At 43.4% G+C, this 25,233-nt stretch overlaps 1 protein-coding gene across 1 annotated transcript in view; it reads left to right on the top strand.

The window, feature by feature from the left end:
* T265_13773 (hypothetical protein) overlaps positions 1-22,980 on the top strand; it is a gene marked incomplete at both ends in the record, with an annotated part of 77,566 nt that extends 54,586 nt beyond the window's left edge. The window contains 7 exons of the mRNA XM_009170458.1: positions 2,046-2,144; positions 2,969-3,100; positions 10,305-10,437; positions 14,255-14,544; positions 16,345-16,550; positions 21,360-21,462; positions 22,714-22,980. Coding sequence (XP_009168722.1) covers positions 2,046-2,144; positions 2,969-3,100; positions 10,305-10,437; positions 14,255-14,544; positions 16,345-16,550; positions 21,360-21,462; positions 22,714-22,980 — 1,230 coding nt within the window. The remainder of the gene's footprint in view (positions 1-2,045; positions 2,145-2,968; positions 3,101-10,304; positions 10,438-14,254; positions 14,545-16,344; positions 16,551-21,359; positions 21,463-22,713) is intronic.
* Positions 22,981-25,233: the final 2,253 nt, after the last annotated feature.

Below are 25,233 nucleotides of genomic sequence, written 5' to 3'. Positions count from 1 at the left end.
ATCAGGTGACTCTTATACCCCTACAGTTTTCAGCCAATCACGAGTTGACCGATGACCAGCGAATTCTAATATGATTTTTTCTTGTCAGATTGAGTTAAACGCTTATGGGTCATAACGTTCCTCTAGTTCCCCTTGCCAAGTGTTCAAAATAGACGGATACACAGCCGTCGGCATACATGTTGGGACTGAAACGTACTGTCTTTCATCGTTCAGAACAGACGAAAAACTCGAGAACAGGATATTCGGCAGGGATGTAGCTTGAATATGGAACAGCTGTTCTCGTTTGGAGCATCCAGTGAACCGGTATAAAGACTAATGGAGCCTGTGGACCTTATTTAAGTTATTCTGAAAGAACCTCAAATTTTCAACCGAAAGATACATGGAGTTTGTTTTGAATGAGTGCAATGTCAAAGTGTGCTACAGTCCAAATGAAGGTCATCCCTGAAAGTGCAATCGACAGATCTGTTTGACTCATGAAGTCGGGATTACTTGTGATCCCACCGCAGGATTTACTCTCTTTCAGCACCATGGGTGCAGTTGTCTGTCAACTGTCGTATCCCGACTGCGCGTGCAGACCAACGAAATCCATCGTACTCGTTCCGATTCACCCGAATCTCCTAGGCATTCTATGTTCCGTCACTTTATGTGTATATGCATCAGCTCATGCCGATTTTTATCCTTCTTTCTTTAACCCTTTCCTTATCGTATCACAGTCACTGTGGTAGATTTTCAGGGCTTACGCTTTATCGATCTGGATGTAGTGTTCATTGGGTTCATTGAGTGGAATAGTTGCGACCGTTTGTACTTGAACTGTAACTTGAACCTGTAGACAGTCATGCATCAGGATAAATTTCTTTATAAGACGAATTCTCCTGAAATGTCTTGGGAGCGTTCTCTGTCAGCTAGGACTGAGTGTTGCATCTGCAATCAATGACTCCTTACCAGATGAAGTCAGGATGAACCTTTTTCCATTGTATCTCCTCCCTGTTATCCTCTATAACTTCCTGTTCCTATATAGTTATCATTCTGAGGAGAGGACACCACAAGAAAAGACATTACTTTGGAATGAATGACTTCTAGTAGGTGGATCTCCGTACATCTCAAAACGTTCCAAGGTAGCAGGTTACCAAACGCAACTGCTTTAGATCTTGCTGTAGTTCCACTTTTTATGGCATTCTGTCTTGTCTCTTACCTCAAGAGAGACCGCTTCTCAGGAAATGCCACCTGTCTCTTCAGGTGGTGCAGCAAGAGAAGGGTAACAGTAGCATGCTGGATACAAACACAAAAAAGTTGCACGAAGGCGGCTTGCTGAAGTAAGCCATTGACACCTTTTGAGCCTTATGACAGGTCATCATCACTTAGCAGAGCCAATCAAAAGCCGCCTCTTCCATTACCATTAAAATAGCGTTTAGCAGATCAACTTAAAATTCGTCTCATAGTTTCTCGCTTATTCAGTACTATCACAAATTGATGTGTCCTTGTCAACCATGGTCGATAAGGACATAGTTGAACTACTACGGTGGTGTCTCGTCTTTTCATACGTGAAAGTTCGCATGAGTTTTTGTCTCGTAAACGCCCTGCTTAGTATTTTTACCGCAGCATTACCGCATGATGTGTTTCTATACAGCAAAAGGTTGTTGTTATTGGCCTTACTTTTACGTTTGCTCCACGAGATTCCCCTTTTGCGATACCATCCCAGAGGACTAAGCACATTTGCTCTCCGCTGAGAGGTGTTCACTTTTTGAGGACTTGAAATTATATTTGTAATGAACTACTCCTGAGGTTACTAAAAATTTGTCGACAGCCCACGACTGGTTTCGTCCTTCGTGGGTCTCATCAGGTAGGCGCAGTTCCCGAGTTTCCGTCAACCTTATGTTCTACTTGAAACCAAATTGCACGAAATTAGCGAAGTACACTCATTTGCAAACTAGTTTGGTTTTTCGAGAGACTGACCAGGAACCTAGCTGAATCTCTTGTTTGTGATGTCTCTAGGCAACTGAATGTGCTGCATCAGGCCTCATGTTTCAGTCGCTACGATATTCGAGATATCGCGATGCATTTATATTTGTACTGCACTATTCATAAGGTTGCTGAAAATTCGTCGACACCCTACGACCGGTTTCGCCCTTCTTGGGGCTTATCAGGTAGGCGCAGACTTGAAATTACTTCCAAGGGGTGAACTAAAAGCTACCTGACTTAATTATTCATGTTTCCCTATTACTCTAACTAATTAATTACCCTTTCGGTGACCGCTCAAGTCTGAAGACTGTACTATCATATTTTATACAACGTCGATTCTGTATTGACTGTCTTTCTGTATTAACTGTTTTCATGACTCCATTTATTCACATTCACTTCTGCGTTTGTGGTCGAGCATTTTGTTCCACTTTGAACTGCACAACATTTTCCCGTTTAATTTGTCCGATGGCACGCTCCCCTTTCTGTACCATACTGTGTTGGTGACTGCCAAGGTTCAATCCAGCCGTAAGCTTTCCTTTGATTTTGCACATTATTTTCTGGTAATTTCTTATAGAACCACGGCCTACCTATCTATACGTTTGCCCACGTCTAAATCAATATATTGTTTTCTGCCCATTGTCGACTACTGAACAAACGAAGGTGAAGTTCGTAGAATTCGATTTCGCCCGCAGTTCTTACTGACCGTCCCTCGTTACCCGTCAGATAGGACACCTAGATCGTGGGTTTAGGCTAATTAGGCTAATTAATCAATTCCTTACTTTGAGATCATGGTCTTAGCACAAGACCGTGTACTCTCCTTGGCTAGGTCTCTTCAGAAAGAGACTGCTGTACGAGATTCTTTCGTTAAGAGTGTCCGCTATGAGAAGGCAGGGCAAATATATAAATCAAACTAATGTGTCGACCTTTTACACCATATTGCTGAGAGCTATCTTACCCATTTCTCTGTATCCTTAGCTAACTCTGCCCTTACTTATTTTTCTCCATCTAGGAAGGTAACGAGAGTCGCAGGCTTGTAAGCACAAATCTGCCGACAGAGGCCTCAAAGTTGGGTCTGCGAATGAGACTCGTTGATCAGAACGCGGCACACATTGGTGAACTAGAACAGCGAATACGTGGAATGGTATGTTAACTTTGCACTCATCATTTATGAAACTTGTAGAGAGTGGTTTTTATTGTACTCCTTACAGTGTTACCCAAAGTGGGGTATGTTTTGAGGACGGGCCATTCCATGGACGAATAATCTCGGCCAAATTTTTAAAGGATTTCACAGCACTCGGGTCAATGTCCACCGTCTTCGTAGAAAGCGCTTAAGTGTGATTTTTGCTTCCCAGGGAGGAAAAATCCACAATTTTGTTGTTGATTAGAGGGGGTTTGTTCAATTGCCACCGAGCATGACAATCGACCTACAAATATTTCAGCATCAGCTAAGCAGACATCATCAGTGTATGGTTTGGTGGGACGAATTGAATATTGTCAACTCCAACTTGGCTCCGAGACTATTCGAACTGTGTTCAACCCATTTGATCAAACTTAACAATGATATTAGTCTGAAAACTAGCTAGCCTCTCTATCAGTTCGATCTTCCTATCACACTTCCTCATTGTCACCGTTTATTTTTTGACTTTATGCACCAACTGCCTATTTTACCATCTTTGCTTTCCATTTGCTCGTTTTATTGAATGGTGTATGGAACGCTAAGGGAGGCAATGCGATCAAGTGACCTCCCAAGGTGAGAGATTTCCACTGCAAATTTAGTTTGCAATTGCGCGGCAAAAATATACACAGCATGCTGTTCCTGGAAAGGTCAGTGAAGTTTGTGTTGCAAAATACATTAATTAGAAACTCACTGGAAACACACTAGAATAGCACCCATTTTGAGAGGTGCTTTCCAAGATTGAGTTGCAAGGTTCAATGCGTTTTTTCACTAGTTGACAATCATATCAAATTACGTCGTTTGTACTCAGATGAATTTGAAAGTAAATGAAAATTCTGTTTTGAAAGAAACGAGACCGAATCAAGCAGAATGCACGACTAGCCTGAATATAAACTATTCAACCCATCTAACGGCCATGCGTTTCTCGCAGTGGCAACAATCGTAGCTCCTGCCGGTCACTGCGGAATTTCGACACAAGTTGCATTGCGCTGATGTTAGGAGATAAGCCCAAGCAAGGAACGCGGGGTAGTTTGACAAAATATATGTAGCAAGGTCTTTGTACCACTTTTTCCAGCAGCTTCGTAGAGTGATTTTTCATCGAACAAATTTCGCCTCTAGGAGAATTCAAAATGTTTCCCATGGTGACTGTTTTGCCGAAATCTTGTGCTTCAATTGATCGATAGTATTGCATACTTCCTCCATTGTATAGTTCACCGCTAGGCTAATTCACATCAGCTTTTAGTTTGATTTTTTTCAGGGCATTGGTTTCTGTCTTCAGCAAATTAAACAGGTGCAGTGCTCACTTTCAACTTACAAACAGCCCTTAGATGAGAGGAACCTGAATCCTCTTTTTGCTTTCAACCGGTGGTTCATCGTTTCATTCAGTTACGATGATGCACCTTGTCGAACACGATTCTTGGGGTGGAAAGAATGATTAAAAATGAGGCTCCAATTTCTATACAAGATATGCAGTAAGGAAACAGCCCTAGGAACTGCCGAGCATAGAAAAATTATCAATTATTCCGGGAATGCTTGTAAAATATTTAGCACTAGGGATGAAGAAGTTTATTTACACATAAACCTACACGTATTTCGAATATGCTATGGCATTGAGACGATGGTCATGGTTAGGGTAACGGCAGCTAATGGATGACTAAACTGTCCAGCTCAGCGTTCCTAACCTGAATAGTGTGTCCCCATTGTGAGGAAGCCTCCAGTGAAGTTGAAATGGATTTTCCCGTTGGTGTGGTTTTATGTTTCCGCTGCTGGGAATATATTTCGGTTCATCTACGAGGAATGTTCGGTTTTCACATTAGAATGTTGCGACACTTTGATTCCCGCTTAGCAGGAAGGGAACTAACCCATTTGATCACGATTTGTCCGCACCTTACGCGACCCCGGGAAACGTAGGGTGAAGCGACTCCGGACGAGCGCGTGGTCAGAGTCCACAAATGTGTTCCATGTGAAAGGTGGAAGACAGCAGTCGAACAATGATTTGGCAGCAGAGTATAAAAGCCATTACTAACAAACTCAGCTGCGCTGGTCATTGCCGCCTTCCTGGATGGGGACCCTGAGACGGGCCACATCAATGGCTAGAGACATTGTCAGACATGGCCCAGTCGCGACCTCAATGGCGCTCGTGCATCAAAGCTATTGCCTTCAATGCATAGCTCCTTTTCCACCCCCCTCCCCCACTTGACAGCCCACTAACAGTGCTGGATTTATTCACCAATTTATCAGCTCGCGTGTGCAATACGCAGCTACCTACCCCCCCAAATCATCGGTGAACGAAACTGCGGCAGCTACAACCACTGTACGACGAGTACGCGGTTATTACAGCTGACAATGATGATGATGATTGCAAAGAAGAAAAATTGAACCTTATTTTTGACGCAAAGATGGCATTATAACCCAGCTTCGAGTGCATGCGTTGCTTAGCGTACAGTGCAGGATATGTAGGAGTAACAGCGACAACAAACTGATCTCCTTCTGGGCTATCATCATCCGGACTAGTTTTCGCATCCTTACTCCGATGAACTTGCCTGGGGTCGACGATTATTGTTGCTGCTCCTACTGTTTTCTAGCGGTCCGCTCACTGCTTCACCAATGTGCTCAATTATTGTGGTGGATCTCTGTAGGATTTTGCAGAAATAAGTGTTGCACAATTTAGAATCTTCGCTTTCAGTACAATCACAGACTTTCATGACGATTAACGAGACTGCAGTTATTGTCCGTTTCCAGTTACACAAATGTTAGAAGACATCATTAATGGGTGAAATTAGCACCAACGGTATCGAAAACGTGTATGCTGACTAAGGAAGCGAAGGCTTTGTTGTTGCACCTTGCAGAATTCGTATTTTCTGAGTTCATTGGTTAAGATCCGCAATCAGTTTGTTAGACGCGGGTTGTTGCTGTCGGCCGCTCTGGTACATCACGATTGCTCATGCATCTAAAAATCGGTATATACTTTGCGGTTTCTGAAGACGCCTTTCCTTGTCATCAGTCGGGTATGTCGGAGGAGCACTAAAATCCAGGTCTACTGCCTCTTCTAGCGCGTTTTATTTTTATGGAATTGAAGTCACATCCGTTGTATCTGATAGCTAACAATTAAGTGCGTATTCGACAACTTCCTCCTAACCGATAACCAGTGAATAATACCTGGGGTACTCAGGTCCTACGGGTTTGAATTAGACTAAGCTGAATACATTGATGTCTGTCATGTGCAATGTCAGTAACTGGACCCGGCTTAGGACTGCCCTTACACAGACAGAATCAAGTGCGATGTATAGTGACTGCACAACCTCCCGGAAACTGATATGTAACGGCTTAATATTATGGCTTCCTTTAAACCCAATTCGTAACATGTTTATTCAGCTAGATGCATCTTCCCTATCAAAGCAAATCTTTTCCAATCAACAGTTCCTTGACCGTTTTAAAATTACTTATAAAATCAGAGCTTATTTACCACATCCTTTACGAAGTAGATGTTAGGATCCTTGGTCAGGCAGCAGCCGTTGCCAACGCTCTTTCTGAGGTCAAGTGAGATAGGTCATGTGCTTTGGAGACGACCATCGCCTGTTTTAAAAATGTACGTTGGAAGTTCGCCGTCGATATGGCTTTACAATTGTTGTTGTTGTTATTGTTGTTGTTGAATGGGTGAACGGTATGAAATCCAACTCATCGGCGTTTTTAAGCCAGTTTTACCAGAATCGTGCATTCATGCATATACATACGATCTTATTTAGGCTGCGCGTAAATCTATGGATATTTGGTGCCTTTGAAACAGTTAAGTGGAAAAAGTCTCATTGAAGCCTTAGTTATATATTCATGACCTACCCTTTTCTCATCAATTTTCAATGCACGAGAACGACACCGTAATCCGGTTAATCGTCGACAAAGCCCATTATCGAACGATAATGCTATTTTCCTTAGCACTTGTACTGTTGCATTACTTCACAGAATGTGTTCTCAGGACAAAGCAGCCAGTTTATCAACAACTTGAAAATCTATCAGAATAATCTAACAGAATAATAATCTGTGAAGTTTGTACAAGCACTAGACTGTTCGTTGAATGCATGGTTCACAGAAGGACTCTTTCCAGTGCCATTGCATCTGAAGACCTAATTCAGAGATCCGGTTGTAATGCAGTAATCTTTCTTAGAGTATCCATATGGAGAAAACGGGTATTCTGTGGGCCCAGGGAGGGAAGAATTTGCGCGGTAACGAAATGACTGACCAGGACAAGAGTTCTGTGTAACCGTATTTTGTTGACGCGGTGCAGTAGAATGCAAGCCTTGAAAGCGTCTTAGTTGGCTAGGTGAAAACGAAGAGTTTGCGATTCAGGTTCAAGTGGTGAAATTCGCATGGATGAAAAATTTTTATCCGTCTCAACATTGGAAGCGTTGCTTTAATCATCTTGACTAGACATGGGCAATACCTCTCTTGACTGCGGCAAATTCTGAATAATTTGATTCCGGTTCGCTGTGTTCTTGTGCTACATCGCATCCGATCTCCATACTCATGATCTTCTCTGTCTGAAATGAGGTGGGTTTCTTTCACATTTACTTACTCTGTTAATCGAATCTGTGTAGATTACCATAATGTGTAATCAAGCCTTAGTCCATAGTGCAAATAGCATCACCTTACTGACTTAGTATTTATCAGGAGAGTGATCGACTCGAGCAGTGTCAAAGGCATAGGCTCAATCTTTTTATCCACTGTTAAAGTAAATGCTATACCAGATATGAAATAACGTTAAGAGGCTAGACGGCATGCTATCGAAAAGATAAAGCAACCCAGATGCACAAAAGGTCGCTCGGGACTTTGATGTTCTTTTCATTCGTGTCACTTATCAGCAATAAGGATGAGAGACGGATTGAACAACCGGAAGTGTCTGGCTTGCCGATGCTCTCTACACATTCGCAAAGCAGTAGAGGTGGTAGAAAGTATGCGTTGCAAAGTTCTAGGGACGGCTGAGATAACTTCCCGTAAAAATGTTGGGTACACGGTTGTGGTTCAGTTGCAACAGCATGAGACGCAGTGAATATCATGTTCGGAAGTTGGAGAATATGCTCTACTCGTTAGGGTCGATAGTGAAGGAACAAGTCATTTGCGCTGTAACCACAGAGCTCACTCAAACTATTCTACATCACATAGGAGTTTTTTTGTTTGGAAATATCACGATGCAGTGTTTAGCCACGCGGTGAACTTCCATGTGGATCAATATTCGTAGAAGAATACGTTTTCACTCACTAGTCATTTGACCTACGATCATTCAGCCGTTGCAACCTGTCGTGTAACTGGAGTTAAACACGACGGTTGAGATACTGCTAGACGGCAGCAATAGGAAAGAAAGCCAGGCGTGGACCATCGAGACAGCCTTAAGAGCTTAGCGGCCTCGATCTACGTAAGGATGAATATGTTTGCACCGATATAGGCAGTTTTTGCTGCATACTACCTATCAGGAAGGTCAGCTTCCTGAAAGCAACCACTGAATGCCCGGAAGCTACGGCAACTCTCAGCTCCGCTGGGTGTTGACCAGACAGACAACGCCCTCTCAATATGCAGCGCGTCACAGCCTTGCATCAAACCCAGACAGCGTGAGTCAGAGTTGATCAAGGTCAGACAACGCCTCCGCAATATGCAGCGCGTCGCTGCCTTGTACTAAAGCTAGACCGCGTACGTCGCATTGGACCAAGTTCAGACAGTGTCCTTCCAATAAAATGCTTGAGGCCGTTGTACTTTTCGCACTCGCACGCACTCGCGTTCTCGCAACCACTTTTTTGGAATATAGCTATTGTGTTCCCTTCCGTGAGCCTTTTCTCTCCGACACTAGGCACTGGAGCGGGTCAGCAGCAGATACCACAGGCCGGCGAATCAGCAGGTATAACACTACCTGCCGCAGCAAAGTTGAGTTAACTGGAATTTTAATCACGAGAAAATTGTGTGTCGGGTTTATAAAGTAACAGAGACGCCTTTACCGGAAATCCTAGTCTCTGTGTCAATGTTACGCTTATTACAGGATTCCCAAATTTTTATGTGGATATGACGCTTAATTGCCTGTGGGTCACACCTGTAGTCCATCTTTAAGTAATCAGAGTAACCAACTTCGGTGGATGAAAGCCCTGCCTAGTTGCTATGGCACCTTTGGTTATCCAGTTCGGTAAGGAAATTCAATGATGACGAGTTAAAAAAACGCATCAAACATACTTAAGCAATCGGTAGCAATGTGAGCGATGAAAATAGTACCATCACCATCGAGATCTGATCTGTAATCGTACTGGCCGGCAGAGCAACCCTGATCTGATCTGTAATCGTACTGGCCGGCAGAATGTGCGGAGAACACCTACAGAGCAACCCTAACTTTGATCCTTGCCTCCATAAAATCCGCAGCCCCTTGACCGCAGATGTGATCTGAGAAGTAAGCTCGCAACCTGCTCAGAAGTTATTACCGTTCAAGCCTATATACACTACTCCGAACCCGAAAAAGACTGATCTAACGTTGCAGTGGGCAAGCACTGACAAGTATAGCCGTCCTGTCCCTACAAATGCCTCTGAATAATGATAACTAGGCAATGCTACGCTTATTTTTTTGTCTAGGGGTCCTCAAAGGTAGCGTCTTGTAATAACTCAATAGCGTTTGTGTGAACACAGCGTCGGAGAATGTAACTGTAGGCTAGGTCCACAGAAAGTTCGAGGTTGATGATACTTTGTTTGATTCTACGTTGATTTTTCCGCAACATGCATAGTATCCAGTTATTAAACTTGGGAGCTAGGTGGTTCATGTTTAGTGTTCCTAATTGTCGTATCGCGAATGGCCGTCTATTGGTTACGCCTGCACTGGGCCCGCCAGACTGCGCGATAAGGAGAAGACAGAGAACCCTGAACACGGCTGTATTGTCAGGACAAAACACACAGGGCTCCTTCACAAATAGTAGGATGACAATTATGGTCGTTCACTTGTTCGTTCTGTAGAGCCGGTCGTGAACAATTTCAGCCCCACTCCACTGGCCGTATGGTGCTAAGCCATGTTTGGTGAGCTCCGCCAACGCACCTGCTGTCCGGGCCGTGCGGTTCCAATGGTGACCTTGAGGATTCGTCATTCTCTGTACGTGTGCTTTTTCATGTCTGGGCGCGTCCTGACACTAGTCTTCTTTTTCTCCTATTTCAGCAAGTGGACATTGTCGTTTTGATATTACACGATGAGATGAGTTATCCCGAAATCAAGAGACTAAGTGATTTGCGCCTGGGAGTTCGCACACAATGTGTTCGCCACACTACGCTACGCAAACCGCGAGTCATGCGTAAGTCACTCAATACGAGATAACTTGTAAAAAAACTGCTCCGGCTAACTGTTTCCTCATGTGACACGTAGTATGGCTGTTCGCAGGTAGTCAGCCTGCTTTCTTAAGGCACGCTTAAATTGCTTTTAAATCAAGCGGGGGTATGGACGGCGTATACATAGTCTTCGGTTGAACAGCCTGGAATTTCAGTATTGCATGAGCAGTCCATCCATACTCACCCGATGAACTCTAATAAAGGTAGAAAAACCTCATGAAACTGAGTGGTTCCGGGTCAGTGTACACACTTTATTTAGTTGATCGCAATGTTCCTTCTCTAGCGAACCTGGGGAACAGTAGCTAAAGAGAAGCCTATCCATGTGAGTTGAGACTTCTCTCTAGATGCTGACTGCTCGGTTATCTTTACTGTTTTACCCTAGATAGCAAATGATCATAACTACTACGCCGAGCATAGGTTCCAATCATACAGTCGTTAGCAAAAGACTGTTTTGAAGGGACAAGTAAACCTGGTGAATTTTCTCCAGAAATTGAGAAGATCTGGTGAATCTGGAAATCAAAAGTTCAGTTATGAGAAGATCTGGTGAATCTGGAAATCAAAGTCCATTTGCACGTAGTATGGACGAAGAGAAACGCCAGGAGTCCTACTCGAATAGTAATTTTTTTTAAAAAAAGGCATTTTTTAATGAAAATATGATTAGGCAGATCTGGGTACCACATCTTCATTGATAGATGCTCAACCGAGTTTTTATCATTCAGAGGACGCAAAAGACTTGTGGTAATCATTTAGAAGGGTGGGTATATGGATATACTAGACAAATTTCTTTTAGCGTAATGAACGACAGGTCGCTTTTGAAGGAAATCTACTCCTAAAGTCACTGGGAACTCCCCACGATCTGTTTCGCCCTTCTTGGGGGCTCATCAGTTAGACGCGGTACCCTAGTTTCGATGAACCCGAATTGTACGAAATTTAGGAAATCCACTCATTTGCACACTTATTTGATCTTAACGGGAGGCTCCCAGCTGAATCATTTGTGATATTCGCTACACGAAGGCTACCTCGTGTTTCACTTAACCCGAGAATCCGTTGAAACCAAACTAGTGTGAAAATAAGCTTACTTCGTGAAGAGGTCATCCCAATAGACCCAGAATCCTCCCCCTTGATATCGAATATCCACCCATCAGTTTTCATCCACATGAGCTGAGAGGTTTTGTTGCATATCCACATACTGCTCCTCTTCACCTCCTAGTCGCACTGGATGCAAGTTCAAACCTGCAGTACCGATATTCTTCTCGGCTTATTTCTCGGTCTGAGCCTCCCAAGCTAGCGTTCACGTCAAGAACAACCACCAAGGGTGCACAAGGTATATTAACGCCCAAAACGAAGTCAGGAACAGTTGTGCAGCGCTTCATATATATAGCATAGGAGGCAATAACTTTCTGGAAATTCTGACGCGTTCTGGATATGACACTGGCGACCGGCATTCGGCCAACACTGGGTCATGTTTGGCTGCTGGGTCCAGACTTTCGACCAATCAGATCTCGGCTTGATAGCGGACCGGCAAGCGTCCCGAATTCTCGGCCAATCCTGCGTGGGATGGAATTCTCGGCCGCAGCAGCACCTGAGTGCGAGCGGTAAAGAGGGACCCGTGTGGAGTTCCGCTTAACAAAACCTTAGTTGAGAAACAAACCCAGGCTAACAAACGCGATCAATCATTCCCCCCGCCAACCTAAACCCCAATCAGATTTGTTTTTTTCCTTATGTGTAACGAATATTTCACAGTGGACTGGATAGTGGACGTGTACCGTACTGTCTACATAGGGGTTCAACGCTCTATATTCTCCGAAATACTTGGATCGGATTTGAATCCTGTACACCGTGTTAACCCCATCTTCAGTCACTTATACACACCTTTACCACCTCATTCGTTAATATCCCATTGGTTTTGAACCAAATGTTATTTTCTCGTGTAGAGGCCATCCTTCATGGGAGGTCATACTTTTCTTCCCTCAAGTTCGTTGTGAAACTAAGAACATTCCTTTCTCCGAGGCGCATTCTGGCTAAAATCGTTTCCAGAAGAAACTAACAAAGCCACTTGCCTCGTTTGTATGCTTAGTGGCGTCCTTCCAGGATCAGTGCACTTTTAGTGAACAGTGTGAAACAAACATTTTAACTCAGCTGCATTATACTTGCGATGCAAGGATTTCAAGGTAATTCAAGATAATTCAAGGTTTAATGGTTTAAAAAGCAGTTAACTTTACAACGACCATAGGATGAACGTATATATACAAAGGGACGCACAACTATGCGTAATGTTTGCTGAGTATCACATGGAGTTAAACAGCTCCAGAGGATGAGGTAGTAGCGAACCGTGCAGCTGGCTACAAGCAGCTAGCATCCTACATCTTTCTTCGCCCTCTAAGCTCAATTGAAATCCAATAGTGTCTGACGTTTATTGGTGTTTATTAGCACATCTTTTGATGTATGTGATCTTTTGGAACAGTGCGATGAAATCATTTACACAAGCTAGTATTTTCTCCGGTCATTCAGTAACACACAACAGGCGTCATGGAGGATTATCATGTCTTACTTCACTGAAGAGAATGCCAGGATTTGTTCTAATCTGATTTAATCGGGACAGTTTACAGTAACAATGCACTGGAGATTGTGTATCTCGTAGACCAGTTTTACGTGCTATTTCTTGGGAGGAAGAAAACTGTAATTGAATCGTATTGGCTATTTCAATGCAACGAATTCCGTCAGGAACACTTGTATTGTAACACACGTAGAAAGGAGAAGGGATTAGAAAAAAACGGAGTCCAATTACACGGAGTGTGAGGGAACTAAACGTCTGATGGCGCACTAGTTCTACCCCCTCCTAAACGGAGTCCAATTACACGGAGTGTGAGGCGCACTAGTTCTACCCCCTCCCCCTGGTAAGCGGGAGGCCGGTCGTTTGAGCCTGTTCTCGTTTATACTACACCTTCCTGAAACTGACATTTCAGAATCCAGAAGTAATTCTCCGTATATGCCTCTCCGACTGATGAGTGCACTTCAGCTTCATTTACGAAAATTTTCCTATTGTGCGTTACTTTAACTGGAAGGTTTTATATTTGTGCTCGCCGCCATCTAGCACACTTCCCGTCAACGGGCAGGTGATTTATCTATCAAGGTCACGGTTTCCGTAGGCGGATCCCAGTGGATTCTGCTGTCGAGTTAGAAACTCAACCTATATGCAATTATTCGGTCAATAAAAGCTTTCATCTTTCAGCTCCAACATGTGGGCCGAGCTTTAAAGGATTTCCGCGCTTCTCCTGCAGGACTACCAAAATTCCTACTACTACATGGAAAATTAAGCATCCAAAGCAACTCTCAAGTAACAGCACTTACACTACATGGATGTATTCTATGACTTCCATCGCTCAACTACCCTCCTTATTCATTCATATCATCGTTGACTGAGGAACTGTTGAATCTGAGTTGGTCGTACTGTGATGTAAACTTTAGCGTTTGAAGTGGAGATACCGATAAAGCTGTTTTTTTTAATATTTGTCACTTAACCGATCTCCTACTGTGCGTACCCTCTTCAAGAAGTCGATTACCCTATGGAGGCCGTAGCAGAGTGGTCCGTCACTCATTACCTAGTGGGCGGTATCTCGAAGAGAGGCCACATCCCTCTTGGAAGTCATGCTTTTTCCCAGAAGCGGTCTCTCTTGGGAAATTATAATATCGGTTTTGATCAATCATAAATCAAACTTTTCTGGTTGAGTTAATGCGATTACTGATTCGACAACGAATTGAACTATTATTGTACGTTTTTAGCGAATCTTCTGCTGAAGATTAACGGCAAGCTTGGTGGCGTCAACTGGATTATTCCCGAATTGAAACATGACGCAGAACACTTCATGGTGTTTGGCGCCGACGTTACGCATCCTGCACCAACCCAGGCTCACGATTTACAAAAGTCAGTTGCTGCTGTGACTGGCAGTGTGACACCAGATTTGATGCGCTATGCGGTTGTTGTCCGCCAGCAACAAACCAGAAGGCCAGGAGACAAAGCAATTAAAGAGACGATTACCGAATTGGAAGCATGTATTACAGAATTGCTTCGGGTGAGTACGTGTTTTCTCCCAACTGTTGGCAGTAGTTATGGAGGTGCATTCAATAGTGCTGTAGCTGTTCATTCACAGGACTTGGGGAGCATTATTTTCAGACTCATGTCGTCTGAGGTATAGGATACGGTTCCGACACTACCTCGAGGTAACGATATCGGTCCGGTTAGTCGAAGTTGAAACGGTTTGAACGTATTGCTTTTTCTGAAACCGTATTGTAGTTACTGGCATCTTTTATGCACATAGGCAAATTCAAAGCTCGCGCAGTATTTCTGTAATGATTCCCTCTTCTGAGTAAACTTAGTGTGGTTACTGAAAACGCTGGAGCTCGCGGTGAAATTGAAACCCCTGTAACTGAAGTCAGTGCGTGTATCCCTCTAACAGAACTCGAAATCTTAGAAGCCTGTAATCCTAGCATGAAGAAATAACACAACGTAACTTCAACTTGAAAACACGCTGGTGGTTTCACAATACTTGATATTTCCCCAAGTTTTGTCACATTTACAACTTGACTTTTCTCCTAAATATGTTTAGCTGCCGGGTCGATATCGATATGGTTATATCTTTGAAAGGTGGGTGTGTGGAAGTCACGAGTTCCTAACTTTTAGGTCCACACGCCGCACAAACACCAACACCACTTTGCTGCATAAAAAATGCCTGGGCAGGATGTCTGGGTACTCCGCAGAAACTTCACCGTGCGGCTACATACATGAGTTCCAACTTGTTTTCTAGAACCGGGAATTCCATGAAATGCGGTCACTACTTCAATAGGTTCCGTAAATCACCTACTGCCAGCTGGCTTCCACTCTTTTTCATTTATGGACGTCCAAATATTTGTATATGGTATCCAAGATGATTTGTAGGGCGACTCGACAGAATACTAAAACGAACAGGAATCGAAGAGGGCACGACATAAATGTAGGGTGTCCCAACACGTTTCGAACTCTGGCGTGAAACCCTCACAATTTCACATACTCCTTCGGAGCATCTTAACTTTACATGGAGTATCCTCTAATTTTTTTCTATCCTACATGATAAGATTCCCATCGGACAGTTTTAGGACTTTTATGGAAAAACCTGGTGAAAGATACTGAAACATTTTAGCATGAAAACGTAATGGATATTGACTACCCATATAATCCATGCCGAGCAAACATTCTAACTGGTTCCGAACAGACTCAGTACTTGATAGGCGCTGAGTTGAATCTTACCATCGTAATTTGTAGGTGTTCGCCACATGGCATACTTAGATCTGGTGTATTCTTGCACAAAAAATCACCGAACTTCGTAGGCAGTGGGGAAATTTGGACGTTTCCGTAGAGATCTGTTGCGAGAGATGCCAATCTATGCTGAAAGTGAAAAACAGTTAATGGCTGATTCATTGTTTCGGGGAGTTCGCAAGCAGCGCCCCTGCATCTCTAGGACGATTCGAAACCAGGACCCCTCAGCTGGTTTCAGCCCTATGGTTACTGATCGGGGCAGAGAGGAGAAAATACAAGAAGCTACATGGACTTATCGCCAGAGAAAACGATCAACACCGGATCAGGTGAAGTGAAATGAATGACTGAAAACTCTTCAAGCCAACTACCGTGCCACCCTACTGCCATTGAGTGCCCTGTTACAATAGCTGACGTTGGCTTTACAGAGTAGTCCAAATAATCGAGTAAAACCCAATAACTTGATCAAAGGACCTCACACTTTCTTTAAAATATCATTCGTTCGATCGTTGTTCTGAAATATTCATTGTTCTTTAGAACAATAGTGCTGTTCTAACCCCTTTTTTATTAACGAATTTTACAGTGTTACCACCGCGTCAACAATCGGTTTCCTTCAAAGCTGATGTTCTATCGAGATGGAGTGTCAGATGGACAATTTTCAGAAGTACTCAACACAGAGCTACCGGCCATCCAGCGCGCTTGTTTTAATCTCTCTCAAGGATATGAACCTGGGATCACCTACATTGTCGTCAAGAAAAGGCACCACCTACGATTTATGCCAGAAAAGCAGTAGGTTTTGCTCGCCTCGTTGCATTGTGCAAACAACCTTCCGTCCTCATGTAGGCTGAAAGAAGCCTTTTTCAAGAAACACATTAATATGCACGCTAAAGCTGTGGGAAATTTCATTTCAACAGGAAACGCTTCACAGGGGTGGGCCAGTGTACTTCAGAAAAGCTTTCGCTCTTTCCTGGAGAACTTACAGTTTTGACATACGCTATCTACATTCATCTGCATTTTCCGTAAACAAACTACTCAGTTGAGTTTATCCTTATTTGGAATCAGCAGCAGTGAGCGTCTAACAAGTTCCTAAAGGCGACCTCCCAGCCAGTAGTTCGAGCACCTAACCGTTCGGTCATGAGCGGCTGATCAGCAGTGTGGTTAGCTTGCAGTTGGACAGGATATAGTGCTAATCATTCTTCAATCATGGAGTCTACACCAATTGGTTATTTGTTGACTGGCTTCTGGAGTGACGGTTTTTCAAACAGAAGTTTTACTTACCGAGTGAACTTTATTGTTCCTACGAAGTACTCGTAGGCTGTTGATAGCGTGAGGAGATCTGGAGTTTTTCAGTGGAGATTTTATCCTGCAAGCCAGTCTCGGATATAGTGCTAATCATTCTTCAATCATGGAGTCTACACCAATTGGTTATTTGTTGACTGACTTCTGGAGTGACGGTTTTTCAAACAGAAGTTTTACTTACCGAGTGAACTTTATTGTTCCTACGAAGTACTCGTAGGCTGTTGATAGCGTGAGGAGATCTGGAGTTTTTCAGTGGAGATTTTATCCTGCAAGTGAAGCCAGTCTATGATAAACAACTGAGAAGCACTTTTTATTGAGAATCATCAGCAGTGCGCATTCGAGAGTTTCTTCGTACCTGAACTGCATCATGGGACGCTTCTCAGGTAATTTTGGGGAATGGTCACCATCATCATCGACATGATGAGGATGACATCAGTGTTCAACAATGAGGCTTCGCTGCCGCACAACGGTTATTAATTTCAAAGGCTCATTGTGAAGAAAAGAATAGAAAGCGACGAGGTAGGAACTTGGTGCTAGCCTACTACAATCATTCCACACCTCCAGACACTCATTCAGACAAACAGGCGAAGTCGCATAGCCACACAAAACAAAATAGCTCGCACTGTAGCCTGATACACTCGTCTCTTGAGATTCAGGGGTATAGCTCTTTGACTCCATAGGTGTCTCAAATTGGCGAACGCGACCCGAGGTTTGCAGATCCTCATCTGTCGCGAATGTCTCATATTAGGAAAAGTGACCCAAGTCTCAAAGATTCGTGCATGAACTTCACATGACACACTACAGGCGCATCTAACACAACTTTCAATATACATGGGGCGCTCCACAGCTTCGAATGCCTTGAGAATGAGTCAGAAGGACATTCAGGTTGTTTTCGTTGTTGAGAGGATACATGTGTGGTGACAGAGTGAACATGTATTGTGCGGGATCCCTTTTCAGATCTTCCGGAACTCAACAGATTGCCCATTTGGCGTAGTGACTGCCGTTAATCAGTTTCGGATGATATAAACATTTGTCCTCTAATTAGCGACTGACCTGTTTGGGTTTTGTCCAAAACTGGTTTAACAAACATAAAGATGGGGGTTCAGNGTTTTCGTTGTTGAGAGGATACATGTGTGGTGACAGAGTGAACATGTATTGTGCGGGATCCCTTTTCAGATCTTCCGGAACTCAACAGATTGCCCATTTGGCGTAGTGACTGCCGTTAATCAGTTTCGGATGATATAAACATTTGTCCTCTAATTAGCGACTGACATGTTTGGGTTTTGTCCAAAACTGGTTCAACAAACATAAAGATGGTGGTTCAGCAGACTGTGTCTACGTTAGATTTTAATGTCTATGCCTGGGTATGGTATAATAAGCAAGTTCTTCAGATTACAGTCGCTGGGATGGAGTAACTGAATTTCGTTCAGCTATTAGCAGCATAGATTTCCGTAAGTTCCTACGCTGTCTGCCTTTGACAAACCGAATTTTAAGGGAGACGTTGTAAATGCCAGCGGAATATATCCAAATCAGGCAGGTTTAAAGGTATTGTTAGGATTTTCCTATTTTACTTAATGCATTGATTCTGAATCGCTCGGTTCTAAATAAAATTTAAATGTATTCGTCCGTTTTATGACCTGATTAGTTCCCCCAAAAAATTATTTCAGTGTAGAGAGCCCGATTAGCTGATTTGACTGAAGTGAAAACTCCATGTTCCCACCACAGAAATTTTTCTTTAGGTGTGCTGTCGAATTTGACCGAAGGGTTGCAGTAAGTCAGATATTTGTCCGGTCGTTACAGTGTTGAGGATTTAGTGCACACAGACTTTGCAGCTAACGCGCTGACAGGTAAGTGCTGTGATATGGCCGCGTTACTTCCAACTGATATTCGTCCGGGGTAACCATTTTGCTGGTACATAAATTAGCTCACTTTTCATTCAACCTATAGAGTGAGTTTTAATTCCCTTCAGCCTTCAAAGTCTCCAATTCGAGATTCTATTTCGGATTTATGCCGACCACACACCAGTGTTTCACCGTATTCTAAACTTCCTCATTTGTTAATGGCACATAAGTACATGCCACGATCAGCTGGATCGGGATTTGCATAAGTATTACCGGACATGCCGCAATAAGCTGTGCTCACGTAGCGATGATTTCAGATCAGACTAGCACATATATGACACCTATTTGCACATAATCACTTGGTCAGATTAGGTCATAAAATAGGGTCGTTAAGTCTCTGACCATCTGACACACTTGTTTCGACAGTTTTTTGAGCCGGACAGTACGAACGTTGGATGAGTTTGCCCTTGAATAGGCCGGTCTACGTAGGAATGGAATGCGATCAAGCGTTTGCGGAATCAACTGGTCATCCTCACGCTGGTTACGTGGTCACCATAGAGTAAACTGGAATTCACAGGGCATAGCTATGAAGGTGCTTCACGTAGGGCACAACCGAAGGAGATGAGTGTTTTAAGCGCATATTCAAAACTAGATTTTGCGTTCATTGAACTTCAGGCCAGCAACTTTAGACAGTAACCAAGGTTCGGATGCACGAATTTCAAATAAACACTTGAACGATCACGCCGTGCATAGATCGAATGCCGAATGAATGTAGCTCATGCGTATTACATTTATAGTTTAAAACTTCCAGAACTTCTCACCTTAGTTTGCTATAGTATTATCAAAAGAATGTTGCTTTTGTAGGCCTTGCCGTTCTAGAGTGCGGTCATTTTTGATAAGCACGATTTGTCCCATAGTATATACTATAGTATATATAGTATGTAGTATGATAGTATATATAGTAGATGTTATGTCTGCTGATTCGTCAATCTGTGGTATCTGCTGCTGACCCGCTCCAGTGCCTAGTGTCGGAGAGAAAAAGGCTCACGGAAGGGAACACAGTAGTTATATTCCAACAAAGTGGGTGCGATAGCGCGAGTGCGAAAAGCACAACGGCCTCAAGCTTTTTATTGGAAGTACACTGTCTGAACTCGGTCCAATGCTGACGCGCGCGGTCTGGCTTTGGTACGAGGCAGCGACGTGCTGCATATTGCGGAGGCGTTGTCTGACGTTGATCAACGCTGACTCGAGCTGTCTGGGTTCGATGCAAGGCTGTGACGCGCTGCATACTGAGGGGGCGTTGTCTGTCTGGTCAACACCCAGCGGAGCTGAGAGTCCCCGTAGATTCCGGGCATTCAGTGGTTGCTTTCAGGAAGCTGACCTTCCTGATAGTAGATATATAGTATATATACTATAGTATAGTATATACTATCACACCCGAACTACACACATGGAACTTTCATGCGGATCTTACTTCGATGAACCAAAGGGGTGATGCCGGAACAGTTTGGCTGTCGCTATGCTGCCTTCACAAGCCCCATGTTCAACGATATGACACTACTACACTATCGAGGCCATGGTCGTCGCAACAAACCACTGTGTTCTCAGGCATTCGCTTATACATGGAATGTCAACTTGCGGAGGATGTTGTCTACCGTGTTATTTGGATGACAGTCGTGGTTTTTTGCTCAACCTGCTCACAGAAGCATATCATGTCGCTTCGCATGTCTATATTTTTTGTTCTTTAGTCAACACGTTCACCTTTGACTAGATACCTCCTAAATTGGCATGGGAGGATTCCACAACTTTGAAAGAAGTGCCTGGTTTGTCCAACCGGATCCTCACTCGATTCCTTGTTGTTCCAATATGAAAATACCACTAACTTGTTTTACTTTCGACTGAATTTACATACCTATATACACCAATTTCCATCGAAAAGCGGAGAGTATTTTCCATTTAATCCTTGAGTTCAAGGAGAGAGGTTGAGTTCAAGTCTGGCTTTTCGTTCAGTTGTTTTTTTCACTTGAGTTGTTCGTGCTTGAATGCGCAACCGACATAGGCCAAATCCCCGTCTCTTGTACATCGAATCAGAAATCCCCTCAACGAAATGCAAGATCAGTCAGTTCGGGGTAAATAATGGCCTGGAGAAAATGTAGATCTTCAGTCGGTTCGTATATTCTAGTGTTAATGAGCTTTTAAACCGCGTACTGAACCGACTCTCTTCCATCCCGTCCGATCTGCTAAGAAGCCACAAACCATGATGTTTCTGCCTTGGGTTTACGTTTTCTGGCCATTTTTACCAAAGTGAAATTAAATTGAAGCAGCTCCTAACAGCTTCTCACCACTAAGTTTTTTGTCAAACTTGGTTTAACAGTATACGGAACTTTCTATTGTTTTCATGAATGTGATTGTTTATGCTGTTTGTTTACCACCTGCTTCTTACGATTATCACTTTCAGAACCAATAAATCTGGCAACGTTGAGCCGGGGACGGTTGTCGACAAGGAAGTGGTACATCATGTGGAATTCGACTTTTATCTCTGTTCGGCAGAGGGAATTCAGGTGTGCTAGTCTATCCGTTGTTAGGCCTTCGAGTATTGAATGCACATGTTTAGTGGGGTTCACTTATTCTTTCAAAATAAACTTGGATTGTACAGTACAGGTATACCGCCATAGGTTTGATAGGAAACCCTTCTACGAAAGGCCAGGTTTAAAAACGACTAACGATATGTAAAATTTGGCACAAGAGCTCATGTTGCCCTACCGTATCTTTCCTTTGCTAACACTGATATCATAGTTTGTGCAACCGACAAACAGAAATTGGGTCCTCCCTCTTAGATATTGCTCTTGAAAAAGACTACTGAACTTCCAAAACACAACGATTCTGAACGTGAGAGCTGAAATGATTTTTCACTTGGTTGAAAAACGTTGCGCACATTTTGCCAGGGCTTATTTGGCTTAAAAAAGAACGACGGAAATAACACGAAAAGCATTGACACATCTAGTGTATTTGATAATTTCTGGTGAAATTCAGGTATCGTGACCAAAAATCGATCAGTTGCTCCTCCCACAGACTATCGTTCCATAATTATAAGAATTTTTAAAGGTTGTGGGTTTGAGCTACAAGCGTTCCTGGTATATCCCGGATGATTTCTTTGACCGCAAGAAATCCTCAATATCCTGAGTGAGTATAAACTTGATTTCTTGCCGGTTCACAAAATGCCTTGCTTCATACGGTGGTAGTTCTTGGGTGAATAAGGTACTCGTCGTACTCAATGGGAGTATATTCCCCTGACTGTTCGCAGGATTCGAAACGAGTTAATTGACTGTCTTCAGCAGACTACCGAATCTTTCTAGGCATGAGTCTTTTTTTCGCTAGTCGAGATATTCTCTCTATTTGGGAGTCATTACATCTGGTAAACTTTGTAAATTTTGCGTCTTACAGCATGGGCCCTGTCGGCAACACATTTGTTGATCTGAAATAAAGACTACAATCTGGCAAACTGGAATCACAAACGAGGTCTGTGTTAATATAATCAAAACACCAAGCAGTATATACCATTTGCATCTTATTCGGAGCAAGGTGTCCAGTGGATCGGGACTTATATTCTTGGTAGCGTAATCACTGCACGCTCACCAGTTGTTCTGTGGCTATTTTTAGGATCGGTGTTTCCATGCCCAATATTTCCTGACTAGGTTGAATAAGAAGGTAGCATAGTAATTTTTTCTTAACATCCGAAACTATCCGATTCCATTCGTAACACATATTTCCATTGACTCAGTTAGTTCTTATTCCCGACTGTTGATCTTCAGGGAACTTCAAGGCCAGCACACTACCATGTGTTGTATGACGATTCTGATTGGAGTTCAGATGCATTGCAGGCGTTCACTTACTATCTTTGTCACACGTATATGCGCTGCTCTCGGAGCGTGTCTTATCCGGCCCCTACATACTATTCCCACTTGGCCGCCTATCGTGCGCGCGAATGGCTGACCAATACGAGAAATCTCGAGGCGCTGGTGCACGACAATCGGTTCAACGTGCATGAATCACAAGTGACTGGCATGTTTTACCTATAAATAATTTTGTGAGCCCTTCACGAAGCCCGATTTATTGTTTAAATTTCGGCTATTTTGGCCTACTCATTGTCCATGCATTTTGCCCACTGTTGTGATAATTACTTACACCAATCCTTCCTCTTCTGTGTAATACATCTTTGCATGATATCATATCCAATGATCTTTTCAAATGATAGATCAGCTGGCACCAGCATGACTTCTGTTCATTACGTCATAATACACATCCACTTGCTGTGAATAGCTTTGAATTCGGTTTCATTCCTGGGTGAGGAGTCTTAATCGAGCTCCTTTTTACTCAAAGTTTTTGTATACATTCTTCCAGAAATGTTTGTCCTTCACTCACATTCGAAGTTGGTTGGCTTCCGGAGTTCAGTAGAAAACAGAGTGGATGTAGGGACTCCCAGTTAATAATATATTCCGTTGCATCACGTCCCATCAGATTTAGATAACCTCGACAGCTTTTGCCGGTAAACTTGAACATATGTCCTTCACAGGACTCTTTTGGAAAGACGATATTATCACCCGGCCGGGTTGATTTCTGTAATGCTTTTGAGGCCAAAATATTCTCAAATTACAAATTAATTGCACAGTCGCATCACTGTGCTCCACTTCCAGTACTCTTTCTCCTTTACGACGTCCAAAGGGCAAGCGAATTCGGTCACATTAGAGAGACAGTTGAAGTGATGAGAGCGGGCAGGAAGAAGGCAAGCAGAGTAAAATGCCACAAAACGCAGACCAGTTTCACGGAATTTCCTCAGTTTCTCTTTTTTTGATTAGTCGAAACAAAGCTCGTCCCACAGCTTGAATTTCCGCTTCTACCTAATCGCTTCTCTTCCTGTCAAATAGATTACTTTTCCGACGCGTAATGAACCTTACTTACTGTTCTTTTGAGTCAGTTGTTCTCCGCCCTTTTCCGACGCGTAATGAACCTTACTTACTGGTCCTATGAGTCAGTTGCAAGTTCTCCGCCTCTTTTATTCTTTGCATGTTAGCACCTCCATCCGCGGTTAAAACTATTTAATATTAACGCTAATGGAGAGAAAAACCTAAAGTTTACCACAACTAGGTTGGCGACAACGAGTGGTTAAATGGGACAAGATAGGGGTGGAGTTGTGCTTAGTGGACTAGCGGTCAGACACGGGGGTTGCGTTTGCCAATATTTGATATTGAGTTACAAGAGGTCATGACCGAACTGGCATGAGCATGCAAAGAGGTGATGTGGTTATGGAAATCAAACGTATAAGGACTGACGGGAGTGGACTCCTGAGGTGATGGACCAGTTTATGTGAAACTTATTACGTGAGTTGGACAGTACCATGACGTAGGGGAGAAGGTGAGAAAGTAATGGAAACGAACACCAGCTTCCTAAACACTGCTATCGAAGATGAAAGGAGAATAATATTAAAGAGGAGAGCCGACGTACCCGGGCGACCTGGTAATGGACTTACTGAGAAAAGCTTAAGGTACAAGAGTACCTGGGGCCAAGGGCAATGATCTCTGTGGAATGCGTGGCGGGGTTCTCATTAATTGTGAACGTATCAGCTTGGGCAGAGCAGCGGCGAGAAGTCATATGGCACTTGGAAGAAGAGAAGCTTAGGCTATGGGCTCTTGACCAGCGAGTCACACTCTAAGTCTCGTGTGATCTGGCGAAAATCAAGAGTAACAGAGGAGGAAAATGTGTAAGTGATTTTTATATCGTCCGCAAAAATGAAGGGTTTAATATGGGACATAGCGCCAAAGACGTCGTTGCTATACAGTAGGAAGAGGATGGAGCCGTTAATGAAATTAGGACTGCCCAAGGCATTGTGACAAATTAAGAACAACGTAGATCAAGGATGCCCTTGGGTCGTGGTTCACTGTTGCCATTCAAACAAGACAATGGGATAATCGTGTCTATATTAGGGACTCAAAATAGGGTACGGTGTCAAAAAGGCCTGCCGGTGGACACTATGATATAAGCGGCCCGAAATACCAGGCGGCCGAGGGCGGTCAAAATTTACAACTGATGTAGTAAGGTGGCACTGCCTGACTTCAAAAACGGTAGTTGAATTTCGAGTAGGAATAGCATATATGAGGTCAGTGCGAACGGGTATGGGTACATATGAATACGAGCGACGTGCATCAGCTGAATTGTGGTTGCCTAATGCAGTCTGGAGCATTCATGGCTAATAAATTGAATAGAACCTGAGGTGCCTGATACTGTTGCGTGTTCGGACGACGAGGTGAATTCGAAGTGTACCAGTTGCAATCTTG

This window comes from Opisthorchis viverrini (genome assembly GCF_000715545.1).
Source record: "Opisthorchis viverrini unplaced genomic scaffold opera_v5_103, whole genome shotgun sequence".
NCBI lineage: Eukaryota > Metazoa > Platyhelminthes > Trematoda > Opisthorchiida > Opisthorchiidae > Opisthorchis > Opisthorchis viverrini.
Note: the sequence above shows the minus strand (reverse complement) of the source record. Positions and strands in the feature narration are given on the sequence as shown.